We start from the raw sequence: 27,458 nt of genomic DNA on the forward strand, positions 1-27,458 counted from the left end.
ACGCTTCCGGGAAAACGCGAGACTTTCTGGTCCTATCAATTATCGATGAACAATACGCCAAAGTCTTTATTAAACTTATCTATAACTAACCATATCTATGGAAAAGTTAAAAAAAGACTTTGTTACATACTATTTAGACAATTTAACCACATATATAATTACAGAATCAAATTATTAAAGTTTCCTCAATATATAATACTCAAATATGTTTTAAGAAAACTTCGACGTATTTTATGGACACAACATTAGACTCAATAAGATATGTCAAAAGTGAAAATGCTGTGTAATTTATGCAGTAAGTATTTTATGTCATTAGTGTATCAGAATATAGAATTCTGCGAGATATACAGCATAATTGCGTGTGTATATGAGGAAGATCTAATAGTGTATTTACCACTGGAAAATATTACACCACACTTTATTCCAATCATTCTGCATTATTTCCCAAAAATCTGACATTTCCTATACATCTTTCTGACATGGTTTGTATGTATGTATTCGGTGTAATGCGGCTAAAACATTGAACGTCTAAAAGAATAGCTTGCTTTTAGACCCCTCATTGCTGCAATTGTTTAATATCTCGATATTGAATCACTATTTATGTTCACACATGTCGTTATACCTACAGTGACTAATCTCAAAAATTTTGGCAAGATTGATGTGTATAACGCATTTTATGCGTTCATATTTTATTCAAAATTCATAATTTTTCGGAAGTATAAAAACCTCCTCTCCTCTATATTATTCTTTATAAGCAAATTATTCTTGCGATAAATATAAATAAAATAGAGAAATAAATTCGTTTTATTACAATATAGTCAACAAAATATAAATCTGAAGTAAAATAAAGTACAACGTAAAAATTAATAGATTAGTATTCATGTAATATGAGTAATATAAAATAAAATATAATAACATAAAATTAATAACGTTCTCGCTCTATCTCTTTCTTTGAGGTAATTTTTCGCAACGGTTGTACAGTCGCTACTAAATTAAGATAAAAATCTTACTATTTAACAAACGTAAAAATATCAAGAAAGAAACAATTGCACATGTTTCATTTACCGCGGCTCTCTGTATTAGCTACATTCCTCTGCGAATAAATGGAACCTTGAGCCAAACCCCTTATTGGTCCTTTCCGTAATTCGGATTGCGGGCCCTTAGCGAGACAATGATTCGTAGAGAGCAAATTCCCGTCGTGACCTATCGCGAGCGATCTCGAGAACGGTTGCTTGCACAATAAATTGGGATCTGGCCCCGACCATGGCGCGTAATCCGGCCTGAAATTTTTCGTTCCGTTATTTTTATTTATTAAATTAAATATTATTAAATTTTCCGTTAATATACGCAAAGATGTCATAAAATATCGATAATCTGCTAGTGATTATTCTCTCAAACGTACAATAGTAGATCGTTGTTCGCTCCCTTTGGTAAATCTGAGTTTGACCCAATTGGTTTGGTCAAATAAGGGGATTTATATTCTTTGTCTTCCGTAGTGCTGGTTCCACGTGAAACTCTAACGGAACGCATAAAACATTGTTAATAAAGATTATCATTCATGGAGCCGGAGTGTAATAATATATTTACACAAAGGTCCGCGCGGAGAATGAGAGTATGACTAATATTTAATAATAATATTTTAAGTTACATTTTTCACAAATTCTCTAGAATTACTCGAAATGTCTTGAAACAAAACGTCTTACTTCGGTATCTCAGTCTTATTTTTGGACCGTTTCGACTTTTCAGTCTCTCCCTCTTTACTTATCTTCTTAATCGGAGAAGCTGTTAATTTTATAGCTTCTGTCACCGGCGGACTGTCTTTTCGCTCGTCGCTTCTGCTACTACAATGTTTGATATAAAATAATGAAAGAAGAGACAAAAAATGTTTCCGCATAAATGCGCACATCGAAAAAACAGCCGAAGTTTTTTACCTTTGGCTACTAGAAGTACATATTGGTCGAGTAGCTTCCTCCGCTACTACTATATCTAATATATGCATTGCTCTCTCCTCGTCGTAATCTACGCTATCCATGGCAAGCATCACCACTCGATCTGGCACCGTTTTATATTTTTCCATTAAACGCGCTTTCACTGAAACATTTCCCTTGTGTAACACACTTACTCGATAAACAGAATAGAAACAAAAACTACGGAAAACGTACTCTTATTCTTCTCTTCCGTACTTTTCATTCGGGGCGGAGGTGTAGGCGCGGATTGTTCGTTTTGAGCCTGTAAAAACAAGAATTTCTTTCCCTTTTCTTTTCCATGCGAAAAACGCGTTACATATGCGAGATTCGCGATTACCCGTTCCTCTTCTTTTTTCTTCGCCAGAGCCTTGGCAGGAAGAGTGGGATTGCGTTTCTCGTATCCTAGATCGATTAGTCTCTCGGACGCCTTCTGCACGTTGTTATCGCTCTGTTCTAATATTTCAAGTAATATCGTTTCGTCCGCTTTTGGAAATACGTTTTTCAGGTACCTGTGCACACATACCAAGCATGTTTAATACAAATGTTTAATACAAACGTTTCACTACTATATACGCGACATACAAACATAATATAATGCATTGCGTATTTTATGCACTTTATGTACTATCCAACACATAATATATTTAAATTATACTTTGTTACTAAAACGAAATCATCTAAACATAAATCTTACTATAAACGTGACTCGTGTATGTAATAAATTGGTAAACACATAAAGGATCGATGATTAACATTACTCGTGGTATGTGCATGTGATTGATGTTCAAGATAAAAGTTTCTCCCTCCTTCATGACGAAGGTTACACTGTTCTGCGCGTTCATGAGCATCTATTTTTGACATAATGCACATGTACATACTCATCATGCTTGAATTTCGTCTCATTTTGGAATAAACAAGTTTTCTTGACATCATAAATAATTCCTCAAACTTAATATACGCGGGCGTGAAACCAGTATATTATCGATGATACACGTAAAAACCTTTTTATTCCCTTAGAGATCTTTTTGTAAAGATACAACTAACATGACAATAACATCTAATTGACAATATAAGCTTTACTCTTTGTGCCACTAAACGTCAAATAAAAATGGTATCAATAAACTAACCTATTCTAGACAGTGTAAATTTCATACTATCCGACATGTACGGTATCGTAAACCAGGAAGAAACTGAAAGATAAAATAAAAGTCTAAATAACAGATATCACGAAATTGGACATTATTGCTCTAGATGATAAATAAAACATTATTTCTTTTTTTAAAAGCAACAAAAGCATAACAAAATCAAGAGAGAGATTAATGACAAGTCTACATTTCAAATTACTTTATATATCTGCTACACCGCGTGCACGATATGCAAAATTATTAACTAATTTTGAAACAATCGATCAATTTAGATAATTCATTGCATCTCGAATACTTAGTGTCTAGAACTTATTTAAGGAGATGCATGGATTTTTGATACATGCCATTTGCTACATAATATCAACAATGTCGTGTAAATGTGTGAAATATACCAGACAATTGCAGAAATATAAAAAAGAAGGCAGTGCTCCTCGTCTGGTATATTTCTAGAGCTATTACAAAATACGATATCAACATCTAGCATCCAGACTGGGTGAGAGACTGAAATTATAAATATGGATTAAACCTAAGTTTCATTTTTGGGGAGTTAGGGGCTGGCCGGACCCCGCGAGGCGGACTCAATGTTAATGCTGCGTGTATAGCGTGAGCTGGTAGACGCCATCTCGGGATCGCATAATGCGAATGCACTCCCACAGGTGTGCACGGTCCTGGTGCACAAAGAGGATTCTTTTCCACTTGAAGAGCACTCATGACCAAAGCTGCTCTGTTATGGTATCTGAAAGACATTGGCTGCCGACTTAGCACCGCATTTAACATAGTGCTAATTTAGAGAAATAGTGACGGGAGACTTTTGGACAGACTCGATCAACAGCTTGAACAAATTAACTGTCTCTTGTGTCTCACGTACATTATAATATTTCGTGTATCGTGTCGATATTTGTACTGATATTAATATTTATATTATATGAGAATGTTAGGTAGTGTGAGTAAATTGAATTCGAGATATGACCTTGCTTAGATAGATAGGCCTTATCTTATGCGACAGGTTAACTTACTTCTTCAGTAAGAGACGAATATGCGTGTCGGAAACGGTCGGGAACACAGCATTGATTTTCGCCACTTGTGACTCGGAGTCCGAATTTTGAGTAAAACTCGTCTCCGTGTTTCTCACCGGAGTCGGTGATCCCAGTGTCAAATCGCCAAATCGTGTTGTCACCGCGCTGGTGGATTTCAGCGATAACGGAGTTTTCAGCTCCTGCACATATTTCGAAATCGGGTTACGCAATCGATCGAGGAAAAAACGCACTCATAACAGTTGATTGGCAAACACATTCATGCCTCACGAACATAGGACTGATTTAGATATTGATATCTACTTACCTGTCCACTGGGAGGTAAAAATGCTAGTTGTGGATTATGATAAGGGGACGGTGTTGGATAGATTTGTGGTGCTCTGTGAGCACCTGTGTAACTTAAGTGCCCACCACCTCCGCTTCCTCCGGTCTATTTATTTGTAGTATATTGTGTGTGTTATCCAAATGCAGCGTGTGCATATCACAAGAATACATACATTTACAGTGTAATGATATGCGATGTGATTTAAGTGCAAGATAGGACATATTTTTGCACATTTAGAAAGAGCACATGAATATTTATTACACACATACAACATCTCGCATAATGTGCTTTATTTTTCAGGCAATAATACTGTAATATTGGATGTTATATTGCTTTCTCAATATCTAATTAAGGACAATTCAATTAGATGTTAGATATATATGAAATTTGCATATATCTGACACACACACACACACACACACATATATATCTAATTGAATTGCTCCTAACTAAAGAAAACTCTTATTTTTCCTCAATACGATATTCTTTCACCCAGAATTATTTTATAGCTGATTATAAAGTAAATATATGATATATTTTATTTTTATATACAAATAGTATATGTAAAGCTTCTGATGGATTTATTGGCTGCATTATGCGAGACCTTGCTATGCACATATATATATATATATATATATAAGCAACTTAAACTGATTGTTAACTGACCTGCATAGGAATATCTTGGGAGGTAGTGGTAGTAGCTGAACTCAGGGCCATCGAGTTCTGAGCTTGTATATACTGCGAGTACTGCCAGTACCTCACTCTGGGATCTTCCCATGTTGTAGTACGATTGAAATGATTTATGAAATATCTGTAAGTCGTCGAATAAGGCAAATTAAATTTTTTGCATCATAGAACATCGTGCGAATCGATTTTCGATAATAAGTATTTTTAAAACTAACGCGCTCATTAGAGAGAAAAAGAGAAAAAGAAAGGACACCTATAGGTTACATGTAAATTAATTAATACGCGCAAAATATAATTCTCGTCAATGTTCCCTTCATTGCACATACGTTGACGATTTGTTCGTTCGTTTACTTTGGAGAACCTGCGGACTTCGAATGCATAGAGAGATCGGTAACGACACGGTAAGTTTTGCGCGACATTGATCCTCTATCGGTACAGGAAAATTTTGTTCTCAGGGGTGCTTACTCGGGTGAAGTAATTATAACAGAAGGAACGAAATTCTATGATGCATTTTTTACGTACGGACGACCGCTGCGAATGTCGTATCTGCATTCCCAACCGGGTGGTAATTGACTCCTGTCACTTTGCTCCGCCATTTTTCCGCGTTTCGTGTTTTGGATAACTACAGCTGAACTATTACGTATCACTGATTTCTCACGCGTTCGCTATTATACACCGTCATTTATCTGACGTCGCTGCGATGTCACGTTCGTACGACGAAGCAGCGAGATCGGGCGAGACCGATACGAGACTTGCGACGGCGTTCCACTGAACCGGCCCCTCGCTCGGATCGCTCCGGGGAGCGATTAAATCCCATTTTAACCCCGATTTCCATGAAGGTGTATTCCGCTAAAAATAGATTGCACATATAAGTCAAGAACGAACGATCGTTCTTGACATGTCTCATCTGTCATGTTACACGTGCAACTCTCGTGCACTAATTTCATAAAATCCAAATTGGATTTAAATACGCGATGATGTTTACGTCTGGTTCATGAGAAAGTGACTTGTTGTGCACAGAGAATGCGCGAAAGTGCGTCGTACGTCGCACAGGGTGTCAGGTAGATTCAAACTCTATTCAAAAATTTTGCAATTTTCTTGCAGCTAAATATCGCTGGGGAGTCTGATTTGCGATTGTAATTTCCTCAATTGAACCAAACCAAAAATGTAATATGCGAGCATAATTGCAACGTGATGGTTACTTATAATACTTTAAATTTTATCTCCCCTTTCTGTATGTATTCTATATGTATTACAAGTGCGGCAGGCATTTTATACAATAAAATAAAAGGGAGATGAGAAAATAGATGCATTATATGAAAACGTGTTTTATTTTAATAATACTCACAAGAGAGAATAACTAATTATCGGCGAATTAAATATATAATATTTGAGACAAGAATTGTCATCTATTAAGTTAAATATAAATTCGCAATTTTCAAATAATTTTTGGGGCAACCTTAGCACAATCACGGGAAAATTCTACACAGTAAAAAATATATCTTTAGCAATGTGATATAATACAACAGAGCTATATTTAATAAACATGAAATTACACATCTCATTAATATTTGTATTGTTATGAATTATCAAAAAGATGAAGCTTCAAATAAAATTACTAACTGTGCTACAAGTGACAACTGTAACATGTAATAAAATAAATTATATGTCATGTATTTTCATATACAATAATTTTTTCACATTGAGCTGGTTTTGTTTCGCATGTACTTTTTATCATTTATCATTTTGAAAGACAATTAAACTACAGATGTGAACTATATTTCAATTATGTTATGGTTCATTCTTATCATGTAATACATGCTTCTTAATCATATGGTAAACCATGCCAAATGTCAAGCAGGCAATCGCTGTTCCTTGAGCGGCGACACGCAATTGTATTAAATAGAACTGTGTGCTAATATTTTTCTTCTTAAAGTTGTAAGCGCCATAAGCACAAATGCCTGCTAAGCTTACTAAACCTGTTTAAACAAGCAATATAAACATAAGACATATACCGATGGTAAATGTTAAATTTATTTTTACTCATATATATGCATACATACTTGCTATAAGGAACGGTGATTTACGTCCCTTTTCTAAAAATCTATCTGATATAGACTGATCTATAGGTACATCATTAGTATCGGCCATTTTAAAAGAGAAAAAATTGTGTTAATTAATTTCTGCCAATCTGAAAAAAAATTTGATTATATAAAATGCCAATCAAATGCTAATCAATCTGAAATTTCGCTATAATAAATTACAGCCATCAGATTAGAGGCATTTCCTTATGTTATTTGTTTATGTCACACTGCTATTTAAATTTTATTCTCAATTTTGGTCATCAAATTGGAATGATATATGAAATTATTGTACTCAATTTTGCGCAACTTATAACCAATTTATAATCACGCGAATTATTTTCGGATCGACATGCTCTACCTTGCTGTTACATCATAAGTGTTTCGTCATTATTCATTATTGCTACTTAGATCGAATCTGCTTTTCCGCAAGTGATGTACGTATACATATACATATATACTGGCGCAAGTGTCAAGTATATAAAGTGCTATTTTGTCCGAATTTAAATCAATTTTGAAATTTACGTTCTCCAGATAGTATCGCGATTGATTAATCTCTAGCGTCATATAGGTTCAAGGTCGCGGCAATGAACCGTCAAGCAACTGTCATTCATTTTTAACTCGCTTAGTGCTGTACAATTGACAAAGGAATGGCGTAGGCGAGTTATCCCCATTTATTCGTGAGAAAAGAATTTCTCAATGATAAAGTAGAGATATTAAATATTATCTAATCATTAGAATTTGCCGTTTTTAATTGAGCAGAAATTTTTGACATTTAACCTAAATTCACCTTCGGAAAACTCCCTTAGAAACAAAAGCAGATTATAACGTAAAGGTATAAATTTTTTATTTTTTAATTATATCGCGAATATCTATGAAGTATTAATTCATGTTACTATTTGGTCCTTAAAATCACATGACAACTGTTTAGAGCATGTGACATGAAGAGAAGACAGTTAATAATTTAATTAGCGTACGGAAATAATTGCGATTGAGGCATGTCTATATAAATTAGTATTTCCGCGTAAAAATGAGATTTTCACTCACCTTCGTGTATCTAGCAGAACACTTGTTCTATCTGCTTCTACTGACGACGTGAAGCAATGACGCTCGAGAACCAAGTCATAGTAGTTACATACTGATATTGTACTCGAGTATGATATATGTATCGTTTAAAGGTCTATAGAGACCTCTTGTAGAGACTAACGAAATAAGCAAAGGCATTTTTCATTTTTAATCAAAATAGTAAAATTATCTTACAATTATGATATTTGTAATTAGGAGGATCGTTCATAAAGAGTTTTTTAACAAAAGTCGCTCAATCCACTAAAGTTCCATCTTATTGGAGTTCTCCAGTCTCGGTAAAATGTACTCTTTAGCCGAGACTTGAACCATAATTTCAAGTATCGGAAAATTTTACCGGCCGTTAAAAAACCAAGTATTTTTTATAAATTTTTAGAATTGCGTTCGATAGTACTTACGTAAGACGACGACGACCACCACCACCACCACCACCGTCGGTGTCTCGTCGGTGATAAAGATTACTCTGATCTGTCGTGTTTCTTTGGTTTATTATAAAAATAACGTGATTCCGTGTTTATGAGGTATTCATGACGTTTTATCTGCTATTTCAAAGATGGAGTCGGACTACCTTGTCGTGTTGACTTGTATCACTTCGATTCTTCGCATAGGATGGTGGCGGTTCGTAGTGGAGACTTTGGAACTAATAGGAATTACAGGTAAAAACAGAGTAGGTTCTTCTCTACATAGCTTAACTCGTTATTTTTAACGGTCGTTCGTTAGGACATGACCCGTTATTATTATTCCCAAGTCTCCGCTAAGAGCCGCTACATTTTTTTTAAATAATACGACACAACGGCGGGTTAGACGACCATTTTGTCTTCAGATATGTACGACTCGACAGCATCACAAACGCGGCCTTTTTATTTTTACGCATATAACTCAATGGTAAGTCAAAAGACTTCCCTATTTTCGAGTAATACGACATGGAAGCAAGCTACATTTTAATTTTCATACAGCGTAATTTTAAAACGGCTCAAACTTTTTATTTACACAAGGAATGACAGACTGTACGGCAGATATAATAAAAACATACTCCCATTTTATATCAATCATTTATTTTTTCCATACAAATTATAAACATGTTTTTCAAATACTGTACATATATACTGAGTTCTATTATATTTTTAAACCTCTAATTTTAATGATATATCATTTTATTTATTCTCATTTACTCGTTAAAACAACTACTTTGATCCTCATTTCGTTTCATTTATGATAATATACAGGTAGATTCTCTTGTGTTTTCCTTTTCCTCTTCTCATCCGATCAATAGCTTTTTTTAAATTTTCTTTTAGTCATCTTTACAATCAAGCTCAATTCTTTGATATGGCAGTTCCAGGATATGAATAAATAGAATTTTCAGGGAGAAAAACGCGAGTTTTTTTGTCCGAGGGATTCTTTGTCGAAATAAATTGTTGACGAGCCGATAGCGCGCGCCGCTTATTCGCAATTAATACTTTCATAGAGATGAGAGTCAATTGAACAAGACGAGTACACGCTGGAGAACATAATTAAGAGAGTCTCGCGCTTCTCCATCGTTTTATTACATTGCGTACCGACATTTTAGCAGAGTCGCGACAAGCTGCGAAAAGCTTGATTACAGGCGATAAAAATTAAGACGTAAACACAACGAAAATCTCTGACGCCGTGGAATCGCATATCGTGAGAAAGAAATCGACAGAGTACGATCTCTATGAAAATATCTTGTCGGAAATTATTTTATCCTTTTCCTTTTCTTTTTTATCTGACGCGTATCGCGACGTATTTCGACGAACGTGAGGCCGAGTACGTTCGAACGAGCTGCAAAGCGAAATAGCTTTCCCTCTTCTCGCGGGGAGGAATACTTCTTACAATACGAAAACATTCAGTTGCTGGAACTTGAACAATTTTTCATGGTCTTCGTGTAAATATGTACAAAGATATTTAACAAATCCGAGTCAATCTCGATCGATCGTATCATGTAATGTTGTGTACAGAGTGCAGTGTCATATCTCTTTCTCCTCTCTCTTTTCTTTTCTCCCTCCTTTATCTCAGCATTTTGTATCTTTCCTTTTTTGTCGAGTCTCGTTTACCGATATCTTTATCATCATCATCATTATCATCATCAATATAGAGTGAGAGAGTACTATTTTCTATCTTCACAGAAGACATAGATAAATATATATTTTCATAATCTTTCCTTACAAATGTAATTCGCTTACTTTAAAATCATTACTCGTTAATGTTAATAATATTAGTATCGGTACTCCTTTTTTCTTTTTTTTTTTTCGATTTCATACTCCATCTTCCTATGGATGTTCGTACAAAATAAGAATCTACACGATCAAACTGAACAATCTTTGAGTATCTTCCGAAAGTATTGCGCTGGTTTGGATTTCAGAAACGGTTGTCGTTTTAATAACGCACCACAGACGAACTCTGTTCTATTCGAAACGCGTGTGTTGGACAATCATGTAACGATCAAGATTGTCAGTGAAATAAAGATTTTTGTATTTATTTTTAAAATAAGACGAGTCCGTAGGAGAGACAGTCAATATTTCTCGCGAATCTTGAATCGCGTTTCGATTAGAACGGGGATCTCCGTGCGATCCAATATGTAACCACGCGACGCTGATTTGTTCATTGCAAAAAATAGAAGCGCTTTGTTTTCGCGACGGGCACTAACGAGCAAAATCATCACAAACAACTTATCCATATATATATAGCATGGCCGTGGTTACGATTCTCACTTGATATGCACGCTCGATTTCTTGCGAATTTTGCATCGACGCGATAAGTCAAGAACGGATTCGGTCTATCGTATGAGGACACGAGAGACGAAAGAAAAACGGTAACAATAATAATAGTAATAAAAATAATAAGTAAAAAGGTATTGAAAGCTGCCAGTATTTAAACGGAAAAAAAGAAAAAAAAACACATCCACGTATCGCGATTAAATATAAATTCCTCTCTATACTTCCGGTCAACCGTAATAGTATAAATTCATTTCTCACTCCAAATAAAAAGCGACATATTTCTGACTAAAAGAGAGATCAAAATACATTGCCACTTGTTCCGTAAAAGTTAAAGTAAGAATACAATAAGTAATATTATCTCCTTAAAATATACATATAACCATCTCTTCTCGCTTATGTTAATGTTCACCGCTCGATAGGCAAGTCCTGTTTCGGGAACACACAACAGATCGGATAAAAGAATAAGTAAAAAGAGTTGCTGTGCATTTACGCATAATAATCTATATGAGAGATGCGATTAAATAAGATCAAAACTGCAGGGTGTGGTCCTCTACTTGTTTAAACAATTGCCACTGAGTTCATGAAAAATCTCTGTATGTAAGTTCCATGGTCCATGTGCGTGTGTGTATGTGTATGTATGCATGTATGTATGTATGTATATATGTATCTGTTCGGTGTATGTGTATGTGTGTGCATGCATGTATGTGTGTGAATATGTCCAAACGCGTAAAATATATTATTAAGTACGAAATGTTTTTGCAACATGAAGCGTTGTCTCGTTATCGACGCTTTGAAAAATACTTGTAGTTAAAAATTATAAAGCGCTATTGAAATAAGACGATCGCAGACGACATGTTTGTAATGTGAGAATACGAGCCGTCTGTGTGAGACATTACGAGAAACCGTCACACGTCTCGCGTTACGTTTGAGTGAGACAGATTTCTATATAGTCTCTCTCAGCGAAAAAATGCCAAGGTCGGGTTTTCGAGAAAACTCTAACTGTAAGTCTCTATTACATAGCTATGTTCCGTTTGTGTGTGTGTGTGTGTGTGTGTGGATGCGTGAGTGTGTGTAACGGTGGCCTATGCTTCTATCCGTAAATTCTCGTGATCCGATACATCGCTTTATAAGTGGTAGAAAGATAAAAACAAACAAAGTACGCTATGTACGAAAAAGAAACATCATTTGCGTTTAAGAACTATAGAAAATGATCTTAGAATACAAAGTAAGGCGATTATACGAAATACAAACACATCCCTCTAAACCTAAGTGTCGCTGCCTAAGAGTGGGTGGGTTTGCACATTAGTAGGTGCGCTTTAAAAGATTTTTAAAAACGTATAAAAGTGATCATCATTCGTTCTTCCGGGTCGCGTGATGAAGAACGCCGCAGCGAGAGTCTTCCGACAATGATAAAAATTCTTGCACAATATTATAATATAGACAAGAGAAGCGTTTCTGCGAAGAAGCTTCAAAGAAACGTATGGTATGGTGCGCGTGTGTATATGGTGTGTTTTCGTTCTTCTCGATATCTAATTAGTAAAAATTATACGAATGATACAATCGTAAATTTAGGATACTTAAAACGTCTTCGTAATGGCATATCTCTCGGGTTAAACCTCCATTTTTTTTTTAAACTTAGAGAGAAATCACTTAGATAACTTTATACACGACCATTTATAACAATGTAAATCGTAATCATTGCATTAATATTTAACATATATATCCTTATGTACGTAATATATGTATATTTGTGTATCAGTGTTGTCTTGTCGGGGGTTTCTCTATCGCCTAATTTAATAATAAAACTATAATACTAGATCATGTTGGTACCATGCCTTTCCGAGGTCAGAGTCTGTTTCTGCGTTTTGTTCTTCTTGCTTTTTCTTTTCTCTTTGCTTCTGGTACATGCTTATTCCTTTTAATAAGCATTTTCACACCAAAATTTATTGTCGATTTTAACTTAATTTTATTTCATCCCTTTTATTATACATTAAAATCCCGAGACGAATCGGACTCGTCGATTAAGATGGATGACGAACCACGGTCATAAAATATCTATACGTTTATATCTATTTGTATTATAAAATTTACAATTGTGCGCGCACATGCGCGCGACGTATCTCGGGCTCACGTTAGACTTAGATCTTAGTTGTTACTGGAAACTTCTCAGTCCAGACAAGTTTCAAGCAACGACTATGACAGCACGGCCTCGAAGACGTTGCGCATGTTGCACGTACAAAGATGCCATCCTGCAACACGCGTCCAAACTCTTAGACCAATAATTTATTAAAAGGTATATAAACTTCGAATCAAACTCAAGCTCGGGCTGGCCAGTACTCTGTCGTACGTGCACGTACGGTGTACGCGTGTATTTTCGAGTTTTTCCCCAGACGTTCCACGGAAAATTCGCGATTATTCGCGAGTCTCGGAATATATCCTCCGTGATATTAAGGAAACGCGTGAGAATTCTCAAAGGATAACATTGTAGAGGCTTCGGGAAAGACGCGTTTTTACTGTACACGGTACTGTATCAGAAGTTCTTAAATTTCCTAAGTAAAGTAAGTAAAGCGTTTGCTGGAACGCATCAAGGGTTTACAAGGGACAATTCTCCTATTATCGTTATATTATCTTAATTATCTTGCCTCTTTCGCTTTCATCGTGCGAATATCCTCCGTGGAAAGTCGCCTGGGCGCGAGAATAATATCTTCCCGTGTAAATGTGTGTGTGTGTGTGTGTGTGTCTTACACCCACGTATCGATGCGTCGTGTCGTGTTTCACGTGTGTTCGTTTCACGTATGTGGTTGTATATGTTTCGTCGTGTGTGTCTCGTTTTTGCGTCGGTGTTTCCTGTATACGTGTTCGTACAGTGTATACGCGTATGGATGATCTTTATGTGATGGTAGGCACTGATGGGGGTGGATGGCTGCATGGCGAGCAAGTTCAAGCAGGCTAGTCTTTGACCAATCTGTATATGTGATGCTGAGCACCGTGTTCGGACGTCGACACCTCGAACACATATGCCGTGCACAGTAATGTCTCATGCGTGTCCTTATCCGTGACAACCTGAAACGGGAAAGAGGCACACGGTCGAGTAAAATGTCATCATTATCGCTCCGCTCGCCTTTTACCCGCGATTATCGCACTCATTACGGCACTTTAGATAACTTATATCCTTGATTTTCTCTCGCGCGATTGGGTTATCTCGCTGGAAGCGAGATCTCGGGGAACGACGTTCTCCCCTGTCTGAGAGGTCGCCGCCGCCGGCAGCATTCATACGACGTACCTGGAGGATAGTGAAGTTCTCGAGAACGCTGTTCATCATGTACTTTTCCGGCAGGTGCTTCAGTTTGTGGATGAAATTGATCATGTACTCGCACATGGGCGATTCTCTGATGCGGTAGACGAACCTGCCGTTCTCAAACCTGGCGTATTCCGTCTCTACCTTCTCCACCACCTGCTTGCCGAAGGAGCACACTTTCGTCGAACACGTGATCATTTTTATGTGTTCATTGCTCTCGTACCTAGTCATGACAATGAAATAATTAAATACACGTTTCGTCACGTACACGTAGTATCGCGGGGAGATCAATCAGTGCGAGACGAAAACGGAAATACGGAGAGACAGAGAGACGCGAAGACAGATAGGTAGACAGGCAAACGTCACTCACTGGCTCGTGACGCCGTAGAATGCAGCAGCTTCGTCTTGGATGTTGGTATTGAGATCAGCCCAAAACTTAACGAGGAAGAAAGCCGCCTGAGGTCCCTTATCGTACAGCTCCTTCAGGCCGCCTTTCTTCTCCGGGAATTTGTCGTATATCTGCCTAATGTCGACTGCTTCTAGAGGGTCTCCGTAGACCGCAGGCCCTCCTATTTGGACGAATAAGTGCCTGTGATACTGCAAGAGAAAAAGAGGAATTACGCGTGAAACAATAGCATGTTTTCCGTCCGCTCGTCATTGTCGTTTAACCGCGAACAGAAAAACTCGACTCCTTGATGACGTATTCCTCATAAATATCCGTCATCGAGCTGAACGTGGCGCCGCGGGTAGCGATTGATTAATCGCTTGATCCGAGTGACACGAGAGATCTCAACGTTCAAATTCAAATTCAAATTTGTTTTTATTTCGAGTCAAGCGATCTTAATGTACACATTATTGGACATATCTCGGATATCACCTGATGAAAATGTTACGTACGAATGTCGTAGGGATCTTCCGGGTCATCTTGTTCAATTGACATTCGTAGTCAGTCTCCATGAGAATAAATTCGACCACCTTACATGAGCGCGATTTTTTTGCTTTCACAGGTGTTCTCCTCCATCTCGACTCCGTCTCCTCTACTCACCATCTCCTGATTTCTGTGCTGCTCCATATAGGCCGTGAACTCGACGAGCCTGAGCTTGTGGGAGGCGATGGCGCGTCCTTCCCACGGCGGCGGCGGCGCCGGCTGGACCATGTCGCCGCTCGAGACCGCCGTCGCCGGTTTCCCGGTGTAGGCGGGCTGAGGAAACGGCTTGACATCCTGAGACGTTCCCGGCTGCAGTCCTGGCTGCCAGAATTGCTGGAAATGCGCAAGAAACGCGACTCGGGGTTAAAGGCGTCGCGCGATGATGACGTCGCGGCGGTTTCGAGCGCAGCGGACGCATTCTCGCGCGAACTCTTGTACTCACACAGGTATGCGCGCACAGATGTCGGCCGATTGTTGTTTGTTAACAGAACGGCCAACAACGACGAACAACACGGCTCCGCCGTTCCGAACCGGATTCGACCGGCGGATTAAATAATTGACGGGCCCCGCTTCATTGTCGGGCGCGCACCGACGCGAAATTCGAACAACAGCGCGCGCCGTCCCGCCGCTGTGTCGTGTAATCGCATTAACACTGTCGCGATACAAAGAAGCGAATCGACAATCGATACGTTGCCCTCGGCTGTGAAAATCGCACGAGCGATTTTCCGCGCTTCTCTCACGAGTCTGTCGATCGGGATTTTCGCGAGCCGCGCGTCGTCTTCGGGCGATCGAGCGCATTTCCCGCTAAATAGTCGCGATGTTGCGCAAGAAGAAAAGAAAGAGAAGAGAAAAGTCACGCGAAACTGCCTCGAGGAGGAGCCTCGAGGAGTTTTGTCGCGTGCGCAGGAGGAAACCGTTTTCTCGTTTTCCGTCTTCTTCCGTGAGCCATCGAGCACCTCGGGCGAGATACACGAGATCGGTGCGAGTCGTAGTCGCGAAAAGGTGTGCGGCAAGAAACGATGGAACAAATAAACGCGAGTAGTAGAGAACAACAACAACAACAACAACAACAACAATAACAGCAACAGCAAACAACAATAATAACAACAACAATAGCGAGAGCATGGACAATAAAAAGATCGGTAGCTTCATTGCGCGAAGAGAAAGAAGGAGAGATAGTTTAGTAAGCCACAACGACGTTTCTCGTTATGCAGATACGTCCACTGTTTTATGAATATGCACCCCGTGTGTCTGTTATATGTGCGTGTGCGCTCGTGCTCTTGTGGGTGTGTGTACGTGCCCAGCCGATACATATGTATATTATGTACATGATAGAGCAACGGACAAATTCAACAATACACAACAAGGGCCCCCAGGGGCGTAGCAGCAGAGAGCGGGAGAACGTCGCTTTTGCGAGGGATGGTTAGTCTTTGACGCACAAGCCTTCGCTATGAAGAGTAGAAAGTTCGCGGTATCGAGGTTTTACGGAAAACATCCTCGCTCTCGCCCTTCTCGTCGCTCTTGTTCTTTCTCTCTCTCTCTCTCTCTCTTCTCTCTCTCTCTCTCTCTCTCTCTCTCTTCTCTCTCTCTCTCTCTCTTCGTTCCCTTCTTCTTCTCCTCCACCTTCTTTTCCCCTTTCTTGTTGTATCTTCTTCTTGTTTTCGTCTTTTGTTTCCTCTCAATCAGACACGAAGAGCACGAGAGAGAGAGAGAGAGAGAGAGAGAGAGAAAGAGAGAGAGAGAGAGAGAGAGAGAGAGAGAGCGAGAGAGAGAGAAAGAGCACGACGCGAGAGCAGAAGAAGCGAGAGGAAGTGAATACAATTGAAAGACACAAAAAAAAAAAAGAAAAAGAAAGAGGACACGAGAAAAGCTCTTCCACCGTCTGCGATCGATTAATCCATATTCATTCGGTTTACGCGGGAATGAAAACGCTTTGATTCGCACGAATCATCGTTAATGCACCGTCCTCGTCTCAACTTCCATTGTCTTGGCTGATTTCTATTCGAGACAAGAATAATTACGACTGGACCGCGCGCGCGCGTGCGATCTGAAAATACGAAAGTATTTTCAAGCGCCGGTCGACACTGAGAGCCAATGTTAAACGTGAACAACTAATTACAACTTTTACCCGACTTTTGACGCTTTTCCGCATGTAGATCGTATGTTTCACGTGTACGTTTCACAGAGAGGCTGCAAACACGTTGAGAGGAATATAGTGGCGAGTGAGCGCAGTTCGCTTGTCACGCCTTTACCGCGATATGACGAATCGCGTTTTGATCGCACTCAACCCTCTCACGAGACACAAAACTTGCAGGTCAGTTGACAAACCACATGGCGGTGATTGCCTTCCACAGGCGGATTATTAGCGGTTATCGGGCGAAGCGGTTAGGAACAGTCACGAACTTCAAAAAGAAGAGGAAGAAGAACCGGTCAAACCGGCAATACCGATGACAACAGTAAAGTTCGTATCTTCAGAGACGACGAGACGCTTTTCCGTGCGAGTTCCTCTCGTGCGAGGCTCTTCCGATAACATTTCGAACATGAATTCTTAAGCGCGCACACGTCATCGCGTAGTCGCGTCATCATGCACTCTTTTTGCCTTTTCCCTCGATATCTCTTCTCCCAAACGCACCGTTCGATCGCGTCAAAGTGACAAGGAACAAACTATTTCGCTTCTTCCCGAATAATTCGTTCGCGCAGATTCCCTCGTGGACGGGAGTTTAATTCGACGACGACTCGCTCGTCGACAAAGGACGTTCACAAATATCGGCTGAAACGCACAAATATTTCCAAATCGTACGGTAAGTCTGGCCTGACGAATCTCCGTTGAAATCCGCAAAGCTCGTCGTTGTGTCGTTCGCATTCTCGATACGTCGAAACGGAAACAAACGAAACGGGAGGACGATCGACGAGAATCCAATTAAAAGGTCCTCCCGAGGAAGAAACGCGACGCGCAATAATTATCGTGTAAAGCCCGAGGGAGGGAGTCCGAGAGCTCGCTTCGCGCTCGTGATTCGCCGAGCCGAGGGGCTCGATTTATCATGCGAGACCGCCGCTGTCGTTACGGTGAATTAAACGAGTCCGCGAGTTACACGGCGTCTCGTCGTCGCGTATCACCAGCCCCAAAGCTCGTGGCTCTTGTGGAAGAGAAAGGCCGACAAAGAGTGTGTGTGTGTCTTTCTCTTTCTCCTATCTATCTCCTCTCTTTCTCTCTCTCTTTCTCTCTCTCTCTCTCTCTCTCTTTCTCTCTCTCTTCCCCACCGCCCCGTCGAGGGGTCCTCTCGCGTTCTCTCACCGTGATCAGGACTTACCGCTCCGGGATAGGAGACAGGGGTGGAAGCATGAAGGGCAAGGTGCCCCACGAGGGCGGGGGTCATCTTGTTGTGTATCGAACTTCCAGCTGATACTATCTGGGCGCTCGACATGTTCGACATTGTCTGGAGCGTCTTCTCCTTGGTTGCATGATCCTGACAAATTTTTAGACCGATTACCAACGCAACGCCTGAGACGTTAGAGAGACGTCATATTAGCGATAAAATGGGGCGATTAATTAAGAGAGATGTTGTGTATAATCGTGCCGTCTGAGAGGGGAAGAGCGTGCTCTTCTGGAAACGATGCTCTGATCCTCTTTCGCGACTCCATTACGTAAGCGCGACTACGTCAGAGAGATCGCCCTCGAACGATCGGAAGGATATCCGAGAAAAAAAAAAAGAAATCGGTCGAGCGCGATTCCCTTAACGACAGATTCTTCGACGAGCGACGTTGTTCGACGACGTTGGGGAAGATCTCCACTATCCGAGATCTTTCCGCGATGCTCGGCGAGTTTCATGTGAATGAGAAGTTCGGGGAGACTCGACTTCGAGACGAAGCAAGAGGGTGGCCTCTCCCCACTTGGGGAGCAATTTCGCGCTCGTTCGTGCGCTTCGTCTCGAGCCGCTAGGACGATCAATTATTCAGGACAAATCGACTCCAAAGTGGTGAAAGAATGTGTCATTAGAGCCACGACATGTCGTCGGCTTATTCGCGGCTCATAATCTGCGCGGATCAGTCGCGGGTTAGACGCGTTTCTCGCGCGAGTAGAATAGAGACGCAGATAATGCCAGATATTAGTAATATCTCTCTTAATGAGGCGATGCCGCGCGCGCGCTCCACTGAGTCCCTGCGAAGATTCTTCATTTTCGTTTTTCATCTATCCACGACCATCCCTCTATCCGTGCTTCGGTGTTTCCGAAAAATCTCAAAGCGCCAATTTTTCCATCGTCCACCTCTCGTGGAGGGACAAACGCGCGTTGGCGGCGGCGGCGGCGGCGGCGGCGGAGGCGATGCTGACGGTGGTGGTGATGGCGACGGATCGAAAAATCGGGGGAATTCGCGACATCCAGGACTCGCGATATCAATCAACAGTCGGCGGATAAATTCGTAACATTCTCAATGATGCGAATCAATTTGCCGTTCCGGGCGCGCGATTACCAGCGTCCCCTTTTTTCTCCGGTATTTTATTTTTTTCCGCGTTCCCGTCCATCGTGCGCGCGCGAGCGCGCGTCGCACGCGAGAGATGAAATCGATCGGCGATCGCGAGCCGTGCGCGCGCGCGCGCGCGCGGCCCCGCTTGTGCAATGCAGTTGATTGCAGAAACAACGGGCAGCCGCCGAGTCCGGTTGCAACAGAAATTCGCGGGAATTCGGCGCTTTTATCGGAAAGCCGTCGTTTTAATCAGCGCCCGACCGAAAATCGCTGACGAGGCGAACGAGAGGTGGTTCGTTGCCGTGACGTTCGGAAAATTGCCCACCACCACCACCACCACCACCACCACCACCACCACCACTACCACCACCACCACCACCTCCACCACCTCCACCACCTCCACCACTACCAGCAGTAGCTGCAGCGTCACACCACCACCGTCGTCGCCACCGTCACATCCAACCCCTCCTCCCCAACTCTTACCCTCGCGCTTCTCCTGCACCCCGTCCCCCTTTCGCCCCGTCCCCTCGTGTGCGGGGATTTTCAATTTCGTTCATAAATCCGTAATGGAGGAGTCACTACGAGTGCCGTCGGCCGGAATGAAGCGCAGCCCGTAACGATGCGAGCAATAAAGAATTTAGTGACGGTGCGCGACCGAAAATCACGGGTTACATTTTGCTCCCCGACGTTGTTTACGCCCATCGCGTGTTCCCGTTGAAATATACACGCACACACGTATACACACACATACACAGGCTGGCTATTCCCGGACCCGCCGCTGTCGTCGCCGTCGCCGCCGTCGTCGTTGTTGTTCCTATTATCGTAGATTTTTCGACCAATTCGAAGACGAATTTCGTTTAATGAGATTGTCAATCATCTACGCGTTCGGCGACCTGTTTCTCAGCCGTGGAAGTAGACTTCGGAAGATTTTGTCTCGAGAGGTCTCGAGAGATTTTGTCGAGATTCTTTCGGGCAATTTTACGCAAATTCATCTTCAGCAACAGAAGCTGATTTAACTTAGACTTCATTTGTACACTTTCATCCTCTCTGATGATTCTGGGAATGAAGACGTTTAATAGCTCGGAGAAGGCTGAAACTCGGGTCGCTTTGTTTACAAAGCTTTGTTTACAAAGTGATACGTGTGAGATGTATCTTCTAAAATAGGGACAACAATGTCGCGTGATTCAACGTGAGTGAACTGCGCGCGAGGATGCATGCAGTGAGAGCAGAGAATGAATCGGCGAGAAGCGAAAAGTCTGAGCGAGAAGAGACGGACGATAAAGCGGGCGTCGAAAGTTCAAACGGCACGACTTCTTTTCACCACTTCGCGCCATTAATGACTAATGCCCGGAAGACTAATTACGGAATAATTGCGTAACCATCGTGCTTATTATCATGGGAGGGAGCGATCGCGCGACGACGGAATATTGAGCCGCGACATTTTGTATCGAGTACACACACACACACACATACACGCGTGTCCTTCTTCGCGCGCACTTATCGTCGCGCCAATAACCAGACTTGTCGCGACAACGGCGGCGACGATTAACGGGGACGACGAAGCCCCCTGGTGAAACACATTTCGCAATTAGCGGGCTATCGCGTAACACGTTATCGCGACTTCTTCGTAATTTCGTCGGCGAGCCGTTCGTTCGTTAATTAAAACCGAGGGACGGCGATCTGTTAGAAGAGATTCCTCCAGACGCGAGGAAAAGAGAGAGAGAGAGAGAGAGAGGGAGAGGGAGAGAGAAGAAGAAGAAGAAGAAGAAGAGAAGGAGAAACGATCTTGTCACTGCGTAAGATCGCGATCCACGATCGACAAATTTTCCCGATCAGGCACGAGTCTCGCGCGCGCGCGCGGGGTGTTTCGTGCGCTGGTCGTTTTTTTTTTCGCGGATGTCGGATGACATCGATTATCCGCGAAAAGTCCATTTCGCTGCGCGGACCACGTTGTTCACGTTGTGCGGAGCTCGCGCTGAATTTGCAGCGGAAAATCAATTCGGTTAATTGAGAGGGTGCAGTCCGTGTCGCTTTTTTTAATTTCCATCCTCCGCCCTCCGTTCTCTCTCTCTCTCCCTCTCTCCTTCTTTCTGTCTCTCTCCCTCTCTCTATCTCTGTTTCTCTCTGTCTCTCGCTCTCTCCTGCCCTTCATCTCTCGAATACACGCCAGGAATGCAGAGGATTGGGCGGGTAACGGGTTGGACATGTTTATCGACATTCTGAAACGCCGCTCGCCCGTTTTTGGGCACTCCCTCTCCTCGCCCTCCCGCCGCTCCGGCCGATCCCCCCTCGCCGCCGCGCCCCGTTATCGGGAGTACGTTTACACCGCAACAATTAATTACGCCGTAATGCCTGGTGCAATTATTTCCAAAATAGATAAAACGACCGGGCGATCTCGATAGACCGTGATAGTCGGCGTAATCTCGTTTGAGGGGCGCGGCGCCGCGTGTAAAATTTGCGAGCATACGTGGCCGAATTTGCGTAAAACGCGATACGCGCCGCGCGCATTGTTAACGCACGAGGGACAGAAGATAACGGAGGGCGCGCGCGATAACATCGACGAAGGTAAGACCGTTCCGCGGGCGGGGAGGAGGACGTTCGAAGGAGCGGCGGTTCACAGGGAAAATGTGCAAAGAGAATATCCTCCCCGTGCCGCTGTGCTGCTCCTGGTTAATATTACGCGCAAATTTGCCTGCGCTTGTGCCGGTCGCACACAATATTTTTACCAGAGAGAGAGGAAGAGAGAGAGAGAGAGAGAGAGAGAGAGAGAGAGAAATCTCACAAGGACAAAACCTGCAACCAACAATTTCACCTCGTCGATTCGATCCAAGTCTGCGGGCGCGCGTTATTTCAACGAAGCAAACAGTTTCGTCCAAGTCGGCCTCGTTAAAACATGTGTGTATGTGTGCGCGCGTGCGCGCACATACACACGCACACGCACACGCAGCGTGCGGAAGTAGGGAGAGCGATTTGCATAAGGCGGCATGGTTGCGCGAAACACGAGAACGAGCACGAGCCGGCCGCGAAATTCTTTCCCTTCCTGGTCGAATAAATCGCGCGACACGGCCGCAGGGGTAAGCGACCCTCTCCGAGCAACAAGCAAAAGCCGCGAGAGTGAGGGGGTTCACCCTTCTTCCCCGTCCGGGGGAAGCGCGGAAACCAGAAAATTACGTCACGGTGGACCCCAGTGGACCCTATCTCCTCCTCCGTCTCCTCCTTCACCTCTCCTCTCTTCTCTCCATTCTCGCCCATCCCCCTCCTCCTCCGTGGTCGCGCCGGCTGCTCTCCTGAATAATGTTCGCGGTATGCGGCCACTGCAGTTGCAGTCGCAGCTGCGGCTGACCGTGCTTAAAAACGGAAAGCCGCGCAAGTATTTCATAAATGGCATCGCCATGGGAGCCCGCGCGCACACGCAGGAAAGCGGCGACATCTTATTACGCGAACCGTCGTGGCCGTAATTAAAATCGTTGGAGGGACGCCGGCGCCGGTTTCTCAGAAGCTGCCGCCGCCGCCGCCGCCGCCGCCGCCGGGGGTGTGAGGGGATGCGAATGAAATTTGTAAAAATAGTTTTTTCTCCTTTGGCTGAGAGCGAAAGGGGGAGCGCCGTTGATACACGTCGTGTATATTCCGTGTCGATAGCGTGCTGATGGCGTGGTAATAATAGTTGTGGCAATCGATGGCGAAACGCGACGAAACGCAAAAACACGCTCGACGCGATAATTAACAAATTACATCTAACGATCGCGGCACATTCGCCGGATAAGCGCGCTATCGATAAATTGTATTTAACGATCTGGTGGCTCCTCTCTCTCCCTCCCTCCCTCCCTCCTTTCCTCCACCCCCCCCTCTCTCTCTCTCTCTCTCTGTTTCTCTCTGTCTCTCTTACGGGCGCGCTCTCGCCCGTTCGGCCGCGCGTAGTCGCGTCTAAATTGCGCGGAATATCCGAAAAAAAATTTCGGTTTATCGCCGTCGATTAAACTAGGAGCTTTTTTCCCACCGAACGAGAGTTTCAAACTGGAGTGCATGCAATCGTACGGTTAATTTACACGCGCGGCTTGTTTTTCCACTCTTTTCTATCCCGAATATTGACCGATGCTGTATAAACAATAGTCCCTGCCTCCTCTCTCCCGTCTCTCTCTCTCTCTCTCTCTTCCCAACCCGTCCACCCTCTCTCTCTCTCTCTCTCTCTCTCTCTTCGCCCCTTCTCTCCCTTCCGATCGTACCTTCTGTCTACTCCGCTGTATCGCCGACCAACGGCGAAATGGAGGCACCACCACCGATTGCGCCGCGCCGCGCTTTGATTTATTAACCGGCGCGCAATTGTTCGCGAATCGCTTTAATAATTCAGCTGTTGATTAAACGGGCCCGGGTTCATTTTTACGCGTGATTTATCCCGCGGCAATGCTCCTCGATACGATATCCCGTGTGTGTCTCTCCCTCTCGTCGAAAATGATTCCGCAACGCTCGTCGCTCGCTAATGTTCGCGCACGCCGATCGCGATTTAATATTACCGCTCGGCGCGCCCGTGTCGAGCGGGGTGAGCGAGACCGAGCGCGAGAGAGAGCGAGAGAGAGAGAGAGAGAGAGAGAGAGAGAGAAAGAGGTACTGCGAAACGCGAATTACAACAGGATCTCGATTATTCTAACACACCGCGTTTCACGTGCCTCCTCTTGCGCCTCTCGAAATTATCGTCGTGCGAAGCGACAAAGGAATAGGAAATCATTTATATGAGGAATTTTCTCTCACAATTTTCTCCCCCCCTCCCTCTCTCTCTCGCTCTTTCTCCTCGCATGTACGCGAGTCCCGTTGGATATCTCGTTGCAGGTGAAAAGGAAAAGAATGCGTAGAAAGAATAGATGTGTTTGTTCGCGCGTGCGAAAGTGTTGTTGCCCATCCTTCCGGTATAAATCGGGGCCGCGCGCTTTGCGGAAGGAAAAGAGAGAAAAAAACACACGAGACCGTCTGAGCCTTCGAGCGGGGCTCGAATTATCGATTCGACGTTGTCCGGGCCGGAGAGCACCGGAGAGTTTGCACGCGCGCAATACCTCATATTTATCTACGCGCCGCTATCGGGACGATACGACGCGACGTGTCGTCAAATATATCGCAGTGCCGTTTAAATAAATGATCGGCCGTGTTTGTCTCATATATCATTATCATAACAACGCGTCGCGTTAAACCAACGCCGCCGCTGGCGTTGCCGCGCGGCGTCCGTTATCACGATAGTCACAACATATCATCGTGTTTCGCGGCCTAGGAAATCGCGCGACGAGAGCCTTCGAAAAAGGACCAGATCACTCCTTTCCCTCTCCGCTGTCCCCTCCGCGAAAGAGACGGCCGCGCGCGAGACGTCGTTAAGTGGATTCGATGTGGCGTTGAGAAAAGCGTGTGAGGACAAAAAAGATATATATGTATATACTGAGAAAAAGAAGAGGAAAAGAAAAAGTGGAGTATTAGACAGCTGTAAAAAAAAACGATAATGAGAACGCAGATCGGCAGAAGACACACGGGCTCAGCCGTGTGTACACGTTTCTTACTCACCACTTTGAGTTTCGCCTGTATTTCCCGGAGTTTTCTTCTCGCGAGGACCTGTATGTGCGAGGACACCTGCTTTCGCGTTCTCGTCTTACCGGTCCTCAATTTGATATAACGGGCGATTAGCTCGTTGCGACCTGCAACACGACGAATTATGCGTATAGAAATCAGGGGGAGACCTCTCTCTCTCTCTCTCTCTCTCTCTCTCTCTCTCTCTCTCTCTCTCTCTCTCTCTCTCTCTCTCTCTCTCGTCGATCAACGTGCCGATCAACGACGCCGACGACGATCGATACGACGCGATACGATCGCGGATGTAAATCGCCATAATTAATAAACGAAGAATTCGCGCAGCGACCGGCCGCGATGATACATCCCGCTCGTCTCGCGAGAAAATCGCAGTGGAGCTGGAAGCGTCTCTCTCATCGCTGCTTCATGATAGACGATTAAAAATTGAGATGTAATTGGATTATCGGTTAAGCTCTCGCACAATCAACATGCAAAATAGATTACAGCCAACCGGTGTTTCAACCGCGCTCGACCGACGACGATCGAGGATGGAAGATAACGACACTCGTGGTCGCGCGTGTATGTTTTTATTTCGAGTGTCTCTCTCTCTCTCTCTCTCTCTCTCTCGAGAAGGGGCTCGAGATGTTCAATGAAATCGACTCGCCTATAATTAACGGTGATCAAGAACTCGTACGATCGAGTGAGTTCGCAGAACGTCGTAAAACGCTAACCTAGCTCTCTTCAAGCTCTCTGTTCGCCTCTCGTCGTCTCTCTCTCCCTCTGTCTGTCTCTCTGTTTTTACCCGTTCTCTACCGAGTCGTTTCGCGAAAAATCTGAACCGCCACGATAAATTCTGATTTCCACGCCGGGAATGGAAACAAACAGTCACGGATCCGCAGAAGCGTCAGGATCGGTCCCGGGGAAATGAAAAGCTCCCGTGACGAAGATTGCATTCTCGCAGTCTCGGATGCGGGAATTCCTTCTAGAATTGACGAGAAGCAGACCGGCAGAGGCGGATTCAAACAAACCCTCGAGAGCAGCCGTGCTCTCGAAATAGGCTTTGAGAGAGAGAGTTGCCGCTCCCCCTGCGCGCCCCCCTCTTCCTCTCTCCTTCGCGCGTGCAGATAAAAGCGGATAAAATGCGCTTTATGGTCGGAGAGCCGCGCCCCGGTGATCGCGGTGTATTTAAGCGATCGGCGTTTTCATCCTGCACTAAAACAGATTTAGGGTTTAATGGCGCCCGGTAACGCGCTCGCGCGCTTCCCTAGCGCTCCTCATACCTAAAGAATAACGCGCGCGGTTTATCGGCTGTTACCCCCATCTTTGCGCAAATTACGCGATCGGCCGACGGAGTTACGATTTTTCGGTCGGAACGAAATAAAAATTCGTCGATGAAAACCCGCGTCGCGTCGCGTCGCGCCGCGCCGTTATGATTAATTTCGCAGAGTAAACATTCAAAAACCGCCAATTACCGGCGGATTCATCCGGTGGCGGGTGACGAGAGCGATAGACCTGGGGCACACAGGGCGCGGGAAGAGCAGACCGCGCTGAACGACAGACGATTTACGAGATCGCGTGCGTGTGGAAAAAGGGGGAAAAAAATGGGAAAAGCGCGAACGACCTCTTCGCCACTGCTGTTGTCGGTGCGTGGAAATTATTTCGCGCGTGATCCGCGCGCGGTTAAGTTTAGCGGCTGATAAAGCGCTCGTCATAAATTCTAATTAGCGCGCGAGAAGGGGATGGTTGCGCAGGAGGAGGGAGGGCCGTGTTACGAGAACGTTACGCGGGGACGTGTAACTGAAAAGCGTCCTCGTCGGGCGAATCGACGTCGTCGGGTGAAGGATAAGCTGCCCTGCCTCCGCTCTTCTGAATCGCGGACTCTGGGTAGATAACGAAACGCAATAAATCGTAATGAGCCGAAGTCAGATCGCGAGAGTGGCTGACGCGAAACGATGAAAAGGAGAACGAGGGGGGGAGAGAGAGAGAGAGAGAGATAGAAAGAGATAGGAACGTACGCGGAGCGAGGTGAGGGGGAATGAAAGAGTTCGTGGGGTGCCTTCACTCGCGATTCGCGCGTAACCGTGCGAATATAAATCGCTCGAGACGACCGATAACGAGAGAGAGAGAGAGAGAGAGAGAGAGAGAGAGAAAGAGAGAGAGAGAGAGAGAA

General features: G+C 43.7%; 3 protein-coding genes across 5 annotated transcripts; all 3 read right to left on the reverse strand.

Moving 5' to 3' along the window:
• Positions 1 to 928: 928 nt before the first annotated feature.
• Positions 929 to 6,006, reverse strand: LOC105181860 (uncharacterized). 3 transcript variants are annotated; one of them, XM_011138906.3, is made up of 11 exons: positions 5,681 to 5,754; positions 5,138 to 5,282; positions 4,454 to 4,576; positions 4,129 to 4,328; positions 3,639 to 3,848; positions 2,305 to 2,476; positions 2,163 to 2,229; positions 1,932 to 2,091; positions 1,704 to 1,841; positions 1,403 to 1,516; positions 929 to 1,280 (listed from the first exon to the last, which is right to left on the reverse strand). In XM_011138906.3, the coding sequence occupies exons 1-11, from the start codon at positions 5,752 to 5,754 to the stop codon at positions 1,058 to 1,060; spliced, it is 1,626 nt and encodes a 541-aa protein (XP_011137208.1). In that variant the 3' UTR covers positions 929 to 1,057. The 3 variants fall into 3 exon arrangements, with proteins under 3 accessions (XP_011137208.1, XP_011137210.1, XP_011137209.1); XM_011138908.3 differs by lacking the exon at positions 3,639 to 3,848 and having other exon boundaries at positions 5,681 to 6,006; XM_011138907.3 differs by lacking the exon at positions 4,454 to 4,576 and having other exon boundaries at positions 5,681 to 6,004.
• Positions 6,007 to 6,671: 665 nt separating this feature from the next.
• Positions 6,672 to 8,441, reverse strand: LOC105181859 (HIG1 domain family member 1A, mitochondrial). Its single transcript, XM_011138905.3, has 3 exons — positions 8,287 to 8,441; positions 7,222 to 7,349; positions 6,672 to 7,137 (listed from the first exon to the last, which is right to left on the reverse strand). Exons 2-3 carry the CDS (start codon positions 7,307 to 7,309, stop codon positions 6,950 to 6,952), a joined length of 276 nt encoding a protein of 91 aa, XP_011137207.1. The 5' UTR covers positions 7,310 to 7,349; positions 8,287 to 8,441; the 3' UTR covers positions 6,672 to 6,949.
• Positions 8,442 to 12,107: 3,666 nt separating this feature from the next.
• On the reverse strand, positions 12,108 to 25,465 carry LOC105181858 (transcriptional enhancer factor TEF-1; the record flags this gene model as incomplete). Its single annotated transcript, XM_025307499.1, has 6 exons — positions 12,108 to 14,120; positions 14,341 to 14,578; positions 14,726 to 14,952; positions 15,401 to 15,616; positions 18,595 to 18,750; positions 25,289 to 25,465. Coding segments are annotated over 6 exons (1,128 nt in total), but the record flags the coding sequence as incomplete, so codon positions are not given.
• Between the last annotated feature and the right edge of the window lie 1,993 nt (positions 25,466 to 27,458).

The sequence above is a fragment of the Harpegnathos saltator genome, unplaced genomic scaffold (genome assembly GCF_003227715.2).
Source record: "Harpegnathos saltator strain DR-91 unplaced genomic scaffold, Hsal_v8.6 scaffold89, whole genome shotgun sequence".
Lineage (NCBI taxonomy): Eukaryota > Metazoa > Arthropoda > Insecta > Hymenoptera > Formicidae > Harpegnathos > Harpegnathos saltator.

Bases quoted from the DNA above. Each gene is read 5' to 3' on its own strand.
- LOC105181860 (XM_011138906.3), bottom strand. From the start codon at position 5,754: ATGGCGGAGCAAAGTGACAGGAGTCAATTACCACCCGGTTGGGAATGC. The intron at 4,329-4,453 runs GTAAGTAGATAT...AAATATGTGCAG, and splicing joins TTTTACCTCCCAGTGGACAG to GAGCTGAAAACTCCGTTATC. The intron at 2,230-2,304 runs GTAATCGCGAAT...TTGTTTTTACAG, and splicing joins AGAAAAAAGAAGAGGAACGG to GCTCAAAACGAACAATCCGC.
- LOC105181859 (XM_011138905.3), bottom strand. From the start codon at position 7,309: ATGGCCGATACTAATGATGTACCTATAGATCAGTCTATATCAGATAGA. The intron at 7,138-7,221 runs GTATGTATGCAT...TTGTTTAAACAG, and splicing joins ATCACCGTTCCTTATAGCAA to GTTTAGTAAGCTTAGCAGGC.